The following is a 12,232-nucleotide window of genomic DNA, read 5'->3' as shown; positions in this document are numbered from 1 at the left end:
CAACAAAGTACAGCTGCCAGCATCTTGGGTGAAACCCTGGCTCCATTAGAGTCAACAGAAACTTTGCCATTAACTTCAGTGGAGCCCAGATTTCCCCCTTCATTTTGAATCTGGGTGTCATCTTTTTACACATTGTTAAGGGATCTTGATACAATTGCAACTGAATACTCTTCCTGTTTTAGGAATGAACTGAGGCAATGGTTCAGAAAAGCATCCCTCTGACAGCACAGAAGCACATGCTTTAGTGCTGTTGTGAACAGGGATGGACTTAAGCACGTGCTTCAGTGCTTTCCTGAATCAGTGACCTAGTCATTCCGAAGATGCATCTACAGGCTGTACAAATGGCTTAGCTAAATCATAATAATTTAAAACTGGTGAGCAATGTTTTTAACTTCTCAAATGCCTGTTTATGCTTCTTTTCCTAAAGCCAGGGAATGCTCTGGAATTCCTTTTAGGGTTTATTGACCACAGGCTGATTTGGAATTAACCTTACCGAATAGTTTTTCATCCGCATAGATCTCTCTAGATTGGGCAATCCAACTATGACTTTTATTTATCTGAATCAACAATTAAACCATCTTCGTTCAACTTGTGTCTAATACAGACAACTTTTATAAGGTTTTTTTTTTCATTTTCTTTTTAAAGTTCAGCGCAGATGTTTCTTTCTCTCAGCAAAACCTCCTAAGGATTTCAATGCGTTCTTCAAGGTCTCTAGCCCAAATTAAATGATCAGCCATTAAATTGTTCTGCTGGGTGTTGGGTAAAACGTTGTTGAATCTGGTATGCATAATAGTTGCCCTTCATTCAGGATAAATGTAAAGGTATGTCTACACTATGGAGACTATCGTGGTATAGCTACATCCTCATTGACATAGCTCCACTGAGGTCAAGGGAACTACACTGATTTACATAAGAGGATACTCTGACGCTTCATAATTTGTTTCTCTTAATGCGGTATTCTTGTTCCAGGAATTCTAGAGAAAGTGCAACTAGGCTTTGTAAGACACCAGAAAATTTTTCTAGTATTTTGTCTTAGTTCTCTACCTGTAGTTCAGTGACATTTATAGCAAACACCTTTTAAACTAAAGTCATGGCTAAGCAGGTTTTTAGTCCTAAAACAGGTGGCATACGTGTATTAAATATACAGGAAATCTTATTTGATACTAAATACATGTTTTAATAGTTATTTATCCTTAACACTCATATTTTGTGTTCTGAATATGAAACAAGCTTTGTATTAGATTCCTTAGCTACACTATTATATATTTTTCTTGGAAAAACATTATATTATGCGCTACTACCTAGTTTCAAGGCTATAACTCTGCCAATAACATTTGCCAAATTAGCCAATCTGAAGTGATTTGCTCTGCAGAGACTATAACTACAAAGGGATCTGATATGTATGTATGAACACACATGCGTGCACAAACACACTCACTTTATATCCTTCTTTTCCCACCCTTAGTATGCTGCTTGATTTAGAGGCAGAGACCATGTTGTTTGTGTGTGTGTAAAACATCTACCACCTTCCACTCAAAACATGGATAATCCCCAAAACAATCTAACTGAATCTTATTATTCTGTAAAATATAGATTTCATAAGAAGAGACTACAGATAGAAATCCACTTTAGGATTAGACTCAACTTCCAACATTACATTAAGATTTGATTTCTGTTCCTATTGTAATTCTCCACTGCCATTTATAATTGTGCTAAGGGGGTATAAAATGCAGCTAGACTGATCAGGTAGTGCTTTACACCCACTTTGCTCAGGTTACATGGTACAAAGCAGTGGAGAAGAAGGCCCCTCATGTTTAAGTGTGTAATGTACACGTACTCCCAACAGGGTGTTTTTCACTGGAATTGTCTCAGGTCTGAAGTTGGCTTAATGGAGTTGCTTGGGTGAAAGTGAATGTCGAAATGGACCCACTGTCCACAAAGTATTTCTTTGCATATTGAGGGAGTTTAAATCCATAAATGAATACTACAAGTGGCTGTTATGGTCTTATTTAAAATAGCACAAAAATACACATGGACCTATGAGACATCTGTTTCTTTTCTGAGCTTCTAGATCTTGAAAATGACTATACTGATTTAAACTAAACCTTTTATTTACAATTACACACTACTAGCCAGAGACCTTACACTGTGTGAAAAAATTCAGCCCAAAGTGAGTTTTTATGTCTGACTTGTAAAGATCTAAAAATAAAGATGAATAATAATATGGCAAAACACCTTTAAAGCTTGTCGAGTAAACAAAGTCTCTTACGTGGTGTGTGAGTGTGTCTTTCTACCTATGCAAAGAGTAAGATCTGTGCAACCTCCTGCGTTAAGTGATTCCTGTAAAGTATCCCCAAACATACTGTGTTCCATCTGCTCATTTCCAAACATATTCTAGAATTCTGTCCTGCCTTTTACCAGCTCCAGTAAGCAACGTATTTTTGTCAGATGTGATGATGCACAAAGAATGAGACGTAGACTATAGATAATATTATAATGCCATCAATAGTAGGGCCTTCTCTGGAATTGTGTGTGAAGTACTGGTCACCCCATTTCCAAACGGATATTGTAGAACCACAGGGGTTTCAGAGAAATCCACCAAGAACGATCAAGGGCCTGGGAAAACGCTCATAAAAGAGATTGAAAATAATCTTTACTTTAGAAAAGAGACAAATAAGAGGAAGTGAGATAAAAGTATATAAAATAATTACATAGAGAAGGTAGACTGGGAACCTCTGTTCTCGGTGTCTCATAACACAGGAGCAAAGAGATATTCAGTAAAATTTTAAGGCTGAAAACTGACAGGAGGAAACACTTTTTTCACTCACTACATAAATAGCCTGTGGATCTCACCACTGCAGGATGTTGTTGAGGCCAAGAACTTAATAGGATTCAAAGAGAGATTGGATGTTTATGTGGATAACATGAATATCCAGTGTTATAATATTTAATGCTAAAATAATTTTAAAAGGGATATAATATCTCATGCTTCATGATGTTCACCCACCTGTAACTGTGAGGGATTTGGGAACTTCACTGAGGACAGATTATCTTCTGAGATGGCGTCACTTTCAGTCCACTTTACTCTCATTTGCATCATCTCTCTCTCGGTCTCCCCTTTCCAGTTGATTTGTGCCCCTCTTTATGTGTGTAGAGGGAAACTGATCTTCAGCATCCAGGTCTTTCCCCATGTGCCGGCCGAAGGAAAACTAATATGTGATCCTATGAGTTTAATCAATTTCCTATAGCAGTTGTTTCTCTCTCTCTCTCTATATATATATACACACACATATATAATTCTAGTCAGTTTCCCTCTTCTAGTACTTTACACAAGGAGCTTAAATGCAAAGGGAAAATTATTCGGAATCTATTCAGTTGCGCCTTGTAGAAGCACAAGCCCTACCCTCCACTGCTAAAGCTCATGCTCCCTCCTCCCCCCAACCCCTTCTCCTACTACTCAAACTTATGCTACAGTTCAGCTTGCCTTTCCCCCACTACTTAAATCTTCTCCAAGGATGTTCAGCTTCACTTCAGCCTAGCAGCAAAGTGATATTAACCAGATCATGCAAACTCTGGCTATAATTAACCAGATCTTGTTAATTTCACTTTTCTGCTCCAATCACATATACAACTGAGAGGCAGAGGAGCAGATCCTGGGAAAAAAGAGCTGCTGTGTTTTCTCAGCTCTTTGCAATCCTTGGAAAAGATCCCAGAGGACTCCTGAACAAACACAAAAATCAATTTTAAGGTGGGTTATGTGGCCAAATTCTGCCCTCAGTTAAACTTGCTAGATGCAGAGTAACTCCATCATAGTCAGTGGAGCTACTCCTGATTGAAGCAAGTGCAACTGAGAGCAGGGTTTGGCCCAGATGCTGAAGAATGACTTGGCAAAAATGGTACCACAAGAATGGCCATTACTTGATCAGACCAATGGTCCCTCTAGCCCAGTATCCTTTCTTCTGACAGTGGCCGGTACCAGATGCTTCAGAGGGAGTGAACACAACAGGGCAATTTTTTGAGTGATCCATCCCCTGGAACACAGACCTAGCTTCTAGCAGAGGTTTAGCGTCACCCAGAATATGGCGTTGCATACCTGACCATCTTGACTAATAACCACTGATGGACCTATCCTCCATGAACTTATCTAATTCTTTTTTTAACTTTTGGCCTTCACAACATCCCTTGGCAATGAGTTAAACAGGCCTAAACTGCCTATGAATTTTATTTGATGACCCTTAAGGATGCTATGGGCTCTGTGCTAACAGTGATTTCTGGATGCCAAAAAAGCAATGTTCTAACCTCTTAGGTTTATTAAATACCCCATAACCTTTTGCAAAAGAGTAGAGTTGGCGACATTAATGCCATGGGAAGTGACTACCACCTCCAAGCCCATCCTACTAGGACACACAGCCTCTCAGCAAGAAGTGTTACAGCAGTTCAACATCTAATCATTGTTCAAGTAGTAGATATTACATATAAGTGCATCCCGACAAACTATTTATATATAGTAGGAGTACTGCATTGCACGACTGAGGAAGGTAACCAAATGAGTAAATGCCAAATAAAGGATTACCCTAATTGGATGTTGTTTCATTTGGCTCCTTTGTGCCAAATGCAGAATGCATACTTCTTCCCAGCTGCAATGTAAAACAGGTGTTTTCAAATTTACAAAGTAGCCGTTCTAGCTAGTGAGCTAACGGAGAATCTCCATTAGCTGTCAACAATAGCAATAGTAACATCTTCTTTCAAATTTGCAGCTAGTAGACAGGACAGATTATTTCATTGCCAGCTGACAATGACAAGCCAAGCCATAACCTATGCTTATTGTGCTAAAATATTATTTCTTTTTCATATTGCAGTAGCATCTAGTATCCCCATAATACGGACTTCACTGGGCTAGGCACTGCACAAACACAGACCAAAAAGATGAGGCTTGTTTCACTGTTATTTCATCCCCAACCTCCCATTCCCCTTTCCCCCCCAGTTTGTTTCATCTACGTGTTGTAACCCACAATGTAAGCACTTCAGGGCAGCATGTGTACTTTTAAATGTTTGCGCAGTGTCGAGCACAATGGGGCCTGGTTCTGCATTGGAACCCTGAGGCGCCGTCTTAATTCACATCATACATGAATGCACGGACGCACACACACACACACCCCAATGTCAAAAGAATGTTAAGGCTGCAAAGTCAAGCACTCAAAAGTTAGGAAATGACAGAATTAAGGCTGTCTATGTAACTTTCATTCAGCCCCTTATATGTAGGCATTGTATTACAGTCATTAATAACATGAACACGTACTGTTTTTTCCACAGGACCCCTACCTCATTCAATGCACAGGATGGATAGTGCTCAGTTAATGACCAGTTAGTCAATATTTTGTTCAGAGTGTGATCCCAAACTTTATTTAGTGCACCTTGTTCACTGGACACAGAATTATTAATTTCCTCATCATTTTTTTCTATGGTGCTCATCACTATAGTATCTGAGTTGTTCACAAATGTTAATTAAATTATGTTCACAACCTCCCCACCCCCCAACCCCATGAGATGAGGGGGTGATATTATCTTCCTTTCATATGTGTAAAATGGAGGCAGAGAGATTAAGGTCAAAACTGTCCACTGATTTTGTGTGCCCAATTTCAAACACTTGTGCCTGATATTTCAGAGTACTTAGCATTATCAAGCAGTTTCTATGTTTGAAGCACAGCTCCCACTGAGTTCTGCTGAAGCTGACAGTCGCTCAGCACTTCTGGAAACCAGGCCCCAGGGTCTCAAGTCAGGCACCCAGAAAATGAGGATCACACAGTTAACGGCCACCTGTGAAAAGTCTGCTTTAAGTGAGCTGCCCAGCATCACACAGGAGCTCTGTGGCATAGACACAGATAGAATCCAACTATCCAGAGCAGAATTAAACTGCCTTAACCATGAAGCCATCATTTCTATTCCTGCAGTCCCTTGCCTCATTCACTGCACACCTTCCAGCTTCTGTAACAAATCAGGCAGGGGCCGTTCAGACAACAGTCTCCTTCACTTCACAACCCTGACTCATCCTCTGAATAGGTCTATCCTGTGCACTGAATGAGGCAGGGGTCCTGTGGAAAAAACAGCATGTGATCCTGTAATTAAAGACTTGTATCGTAAACACAAAGGGAGGCTTAATTCTGGCATTTGCTAATTTTGAGTGTTTTATTTTGCAACCTTAATGTTCTATTAATGTTGATTTTTTAAATGTAATTTCTTAGGTATTTTAAAGCACAAACTACTTTTTTGTCCCAATGTGTTCCCTTCAACACTGCCCCCCACCTCCAAGTCTGGCTCTTGTCCTCTTGCATTCAAGTCAGGCTTCTTCCTTCTCCAAGATGCCTGGGAACCTGCAGAGTGAATACTGAGAGCAATGGAGAGACAAGGTTCTTGCTACAAGTGATGCCCAGCACCACAGCAGTCCACAGAAGCATTTACAGAGGAAATACCTGATAAACCTCTATGTCCCTAGGCTGCATCATACTCAATACAGATGGAACCTCTGCAGAATTAAGCAGCTAAACTCGAACAAGTCTCCACTGAGCATATATGGACTGAGAGTTTTAAAGGGCTTATAACTTGGCTAAATTTGGTCAGATTGTCTCAGGAACAGCAAAAGGCACATCCCTGGCATGGGGGCAACCACCCAGGCAAATTTCAAGTACTTGTTCTAAAGCATGGAGGTGCTAGAACTGCTCAGCTCTAGGAAATGGCTGGATTTTTGCTGACACTTTTTCAGAAAAATGTAGCCTGATGCAGACAACCAGCATGAAAAGTTTGGCAAAGTTATAAGCAACTGACAACAGGGTCTTATCATGAGAACCTTTGGCCAACCGTCACTAAAGGTGGCACCACCACCTTTGCTTATAATAATGTGTCTTCAACCCTGAACTACAAAACCCTTATTGCAACTCTGAACTACAGCTACAGGACTCCTGAACTACTGCAATCCTGAACTACGAAATGTACTTAATACAACACACTGTGACTATAGATAATCTATTCAACACAAATTGGACACATGTTGCTATTGTGACAAAGTTCCTGCTCTACCTTGGTGGTTCTTGTGCTTATTGGCGGATTTGCTTGCCTTGGAGCTTCACGGCAGCCCTCAGCTTGGCCGTTTTTCTGAATTCACAGTCCAGGTCAACTCCTCCTGTGTCTGACCAGGAGTTGGGAGGATTTGGGGGGAACCCGGGCCCGCCCTCTACTCCGGGTTCCAGCCCAGGGCCCTGTGGAATGCAGCTGTCTAGAGTGCCTCCTGGAACAGCCGTGCGACAGCTACAACCCCCTGGGCTACTTCTCCATGGCCTCCTCCCAACACCTTCTTTAGCCTCATCACAGGACCTTCCTCCTGGAGTCTGATAATGCTTGTACACCTCAGTCCTCCAACAGTCCACGTTCTCACTCTCGGCTCCTAGTGCTGCTTGCTCCCAGCTCCTCACACGCACACCACAAACTGAAATGAGCTCCTTTTTAAAACCCAGGTGCCCTGATTAGCCTGCCTTAATTGATTCTAGCAGCTTCTTGATTGGCTGCAGGTGTTCTAATCAGCCTGTCTTAATTGTCTCCAGAAGGTTCCTGATTGTTCTGGAACCTTCCCTGTTACCTTACCCAGGGAAAAGGGACCTACTTAGCCTGGGGCTAATATATCTGCCTTCTATTACTCTCCTGTAGCCATCTGGCCCGACCCTGTCACACTATGTATTTAGGTTTAACAATTTTGTAGACACATTCACATGGGAAAAGGTAAGGGGTGTTATCTATTGTTTAAAACATGGTTTTGAAAGTGCTAAACACACAGTTAAGATGCAATGTCAGAAAAAGTTCTTGAAATGTGCTGGGTAACCCTTTAAAGGATCTCAAGATCTGTTCCCTCTCTTCTTCCTCGATTCCAGTGGAAAGGCTGTAACAATATGTTTTCCACTTCTGACATTGAACATTTATAGTCTTATCAAAAAAGAAAGAATGATTAAATGGTGCAAAATTTTCCATTACACATGCTGAGAAAATATGAATACAACATTCTGAAAACCTTAAAAGTGCATAGGCTCAATCTTGCAAACATTATTCTCTTCAGTAATGCTAACTCACATGAATAGACCTATTGGGCCTAATCCTTAGGACTTTACTCAGTTTTTGATCAGCACTTATTCAAATTCCTCAGCTGCCTTGAAAAAAACTACTCATATGAATAAGCATTTGTGCGAGTGCCTCTTGTGTTTGCAATCCTATATGTCAAAAACAGCTTGACCAAATATTTTCAAACTTGCGGAGAAGTTTACCCCAAGGAAAAGACTAACTATGCCAAGTTTCTCCATAGAATTTCTTCCCCAAAGTTATATGCAATGAAGAAGGAGGTTCATAAGAACCTAAGAATGGCCTCACTGGGTCAGACCAATGGGCCATCTAGCCCAAAATCCTGTCTTCTGACAATGGCCAATGCCAGGTGCTTCAGAGGGAATGAACATTACAGGGAAGTTACTGGGTGATTCATTCCCTGTTGTCCAGTCCCACCTTCTGGTTCATACTGGAAGTGTCATTCCCTCCTAACAGTGGGAATAGTATGCCTCTACAGTACATATATTTAACAGATGTGGCCAAAAATCACTGCCAGCTACTGATAAAAGTCATATTTCACAGCTACAGTACTTGGAAATTGGAACTATGCTTTGATGGATTGCAGAGCTGTATTTCAGAATTATGACATCATACCTGTAAAACACTATATAGCTATTCAAGTACAGAAGAGCTTTGAAATATGACTATTTAAAAAGAGGTGTTAAAAACAACAGCACTTTTGCTTATACTAAGTATTTACAGTAGTGTCACTTTAAATGTCTGCCAGAGCCATGTTTTCTAAACACCACTTGCACTCCCCATCTTCTCCAGCAACGTAAAGCCCCATCGCCAGTTTTTGAAGTTTTAAGTGTGTCTTTCTTGTTGGAAAAGCAGGTTTGCACGTTGCCAAAAACTGACCTTTTAACTCTCAAGAAATTGCTATGGGGACTTGCTCTTTTCTCCAGCTGCAAATTGAAGGTGGAGGCTGCTTTTAAGCAAGGAATCAGAACAAGTCTTTGTTCGAGTGCCATAAATGCAAAATCAGTATTTTCTGAGACTTTTGAGATTTTTTTGGAATGCTGCAGGAACTTTTTCAGTTAAAATGTAGTAATGTCACAAACACTTTAAGGTCTCTGCATTTGTTTCTTCTTTGTTCTGCCTTCCCCCCTCATTACTGACACCTTTTTTTAGTTCCTTGATCTCCTTTTATTTTGTTCCGCTTTTCCTCTCTTGTTTTTCTCCTTCTGTCCCGTTTGCTTCCTTGTCCCCCTTCATCCTCCCCTGCAAATTCTCTCCACCTCTCCACTCTACTCTTCTTCTCTCAATCCCATGGTTCCACCATTCTTCTCTTGCTGATTTGTTGCATGTGCAAATGAAGCAGCAAAGTGGAATTCACAAGTTCTATAGTGAATAGCTCCTCTACTTTGTCCCATGGGCAAATAGTGAAGGAAAATGTCCCAGGGAATAGAACGGAGGTTCCTTGTCATGCCTGGATAGAGACATTGTCTGCCATACTCTTGCATGTGTGTTGGGAGCTGCTTACCTTATTTTAAGGTATGGTGTCCTTTTATCTGAAAACAGGCTACTAACCATAAGAAATATTTCTTAGGTGAAAAGGAAGATGCAAGTTATCTAGCCTTAGAGAGCCTTACTTTTAAATACACACAGTAGGAAAGCTATCAGACAACTATCTAGCGCAGGGGTGGCCAACCTGTGGCTCCGGAGCCACATGCGGCTCTTCAGAAGTTAATATGCAGCTCCTTATATTGGCACCGACTCCGGGGCTGGAGCTACAGGTGCCAACTTTCTAATGTGCTGGGGGGTGCTCACTGCTCAATCCCTGGCTCTGCCACAGGCCATGCCCCTACTCCACCCCTTCCCATCCCCTCCGCTGAGCCTGCCGTGCCCTCGCTCCTCCCCCTCCCCCCCCAGAGCCTCCTGCACGCCACGGAACAGCTGATCGGGAGGTGCGGGGAGGGAGGGAGAGGCACTGATCGGCAGGGAGAGTGGGAGGCGCTGGGAGCAGGGTGGGGGAGCTGATGGGGGGCTGCCAATGTATTACTGTGGCTCTTTGGTAACGTACATTGGTAAATTCTGGCTCCTTCTCAGGCTCAGGTTGGCCACCCCTGATCTAGAGGGTTTAATGATAGTATCAGAAAGCACTTGAGCTTCACATTTTTGAACACAGTACCACTGGGACACTTTGCTGTCTGTTGTGTTTATGGGCAGGATTTTCAAAATCATTTAAATGACTTAGTTGCACAAGTGCCAATCCCATCCTATGTCTTTATATCTGAATATTAACCTGTGTGTGTGTGTGTGTGTGTGTGTGTGTGTGTATATTTATATACCATTATTGCCCTTTATATTGAAAGTTACCTCTAGTGGATAATAAAATGGCTCAAAGTTCTCTATTAGTTACTTTTCCAAGCAAGAAAGAAATATTTGGCGCTATAAATTTTGCTCCAGTCAAAAAGACAGATGGTACAGACACACAGAAATATATATACATATAAAGAGAAACACACGTGTGTATATCTGCATCCATGCAGATTTATGGTGTAAGATCAATAATACAGCATTATACACAAAAAATGCTGTAACAAAAAATTAATCAATACTTTGCAGAGTTTTTACCTTATTGCACTTGCAGATAAGTGGCCATAGGAACCACTAGCTGAAGAACTGCTGCGAGAATTATTGAGAATTGTGACCAAGGAGTTTGGAGATGTCCGTATCATGGTCTGAAGGTCAAAGCTATGATCAGACAGGGGCGATATGGACAGCGTACGCTTTCGGCTTGGTCTAGTTGACAGCCTTGGACTCGGAAACCTGGCACCTGTTATGTAAACAAAAATAATTATCTACCAAAGTACTCTACCCCATTTATTTATGACTCCTGGCGATGGGTATAAAGAGTCACAACATGCTGTGACAAGCCCACTCTTTCCACTTGTGATCTACTGGCTACAATTGAGGAAAATTAGGAAGAAAAATTTATCTTCCTATGGCTTACCTCAGGGGAGCTCTGTTTATTAATGTGCAAGCAAAATGATAAATTGCTAAACAAAAGGGAAAGACTTTTATATGTTATCCCTCTCATTTCTGGTGATTTATGAATCTGATGGCTGCTTAGACATTCACATCATTAATTCAAGCCCAAGCGATGAGACAGTGGCTCACATCGGCGCTCCCTGAAACCCCTGCTACTTCAATGCAAAGAGCCAAAAATAAACTTCTAAAATACAAAATAAAGATTAAGATGCAGCTTTCCCTTTGCTGATCATAATTCCTCCTGGCCAATGCTAGCTGCAAAAATAAAACAGATTAATAAAATAATGCCATAAAACAAAATGCTCTATCAACAGAAGTTATCAATTCGACAGTCACAGCATTAGGCTAAGAGACATTAGGATTTTATTTCAATTTTTTCAAGTAACTAAGAAGATTTGTGGGGGTGGATGAATCCATTTTTTCAAAACTATAGTTTAAGCTTTTCAGAGCAGTGCAGGGGATTCGATCCCACATCTTCCATTAAAATGAACAGAACATGTATGGCTAAATTCTCTGTGCGGCTTTGAAAACTTCCACTATTGGGCCGGTACTCCTCCTGACCTGTAACCACAATTCTATCGTGCTAATGGGAGATATATCACTTTCAACTTCATCCTAATATTGATTTATGTAATCCTCAATTTCACTGTAAGCAAAGTTCTAGAGCCAATCATTTGTATTAAAAATAATACCACCTGCACTTCTTATTTCAGTCAAATAAACTGGTAATATTGGAGCATGCCATGTAATTTTGATGTCCAGGGCCACAAACTCTTGGTTCAATTCCTATTTTTCTAACCGGATGGCTTGCAGCTCTGTGTAACTTCTCAACAATTAAAGAGTAGGTTACAGGTTTCTGTGATCTTTTCTTTATACTTCCCACTACTTGGTGCTCTAAACCTCAATTCAGCAAGGTACTTAAGCATGTGTGTAACTTTAAGTACGTGAGTAGTCCATTGACTCCAACAGGACTATCCATGTGCTTAAAGTTAAGCAAATACTCAAATACATAGCTGATTTAGGGCCTTCGTTAGTGTTTATAGACAGCTGATGTAGAGATCTGCTCTTTTCCCAAATTTCCTGATGTTCTTTGTTT

General features: G+C 40.9%; 1 protein-coding gene across 6 annotated transcripts in view; it reads right to left on the bottom strand.

The window, feature by feature from the left end:
- The window catches only part of GLI3 (GLI family zinc finger 3), a 246,887-nt gene that overhangs the window by 59,025 nt on the left and 175,630 nt on the right, over positions 1–12,232 (bottom strand). For all 6 annotated transcript variants that reach the window (XM_048839132.2, XM_048839133.2, XM_048839131.2 and 3 more), the window contains one exon: positions 10,720–10,921. In XM_048839132.2, coding sequence (XP_048695089.2) covers positions 10,720–10,921 — 202 coding nt within the window. The remainder of the gene's footprint in view (positions 1–10,719; positions 10,922–12,232) is intronic.

Source organism: Caretta caretta, chromosome 2 (genome assembly GCF_965140235.1).
Source record: "Caretta caretta isolate rCarCar2 chromosome 2, rCarCar1.hap1, whole genome shotgun sequence".
NCBI classification, from domain to species: domain Eukaryota; kingdom Metazoa; phylum Chordata; order Testudines; family Cheloniidae; genus Caretta; species Caretta caretta.
This window is presented reverse-complemented; position numbering and strand designations above follow the sequence as displayed.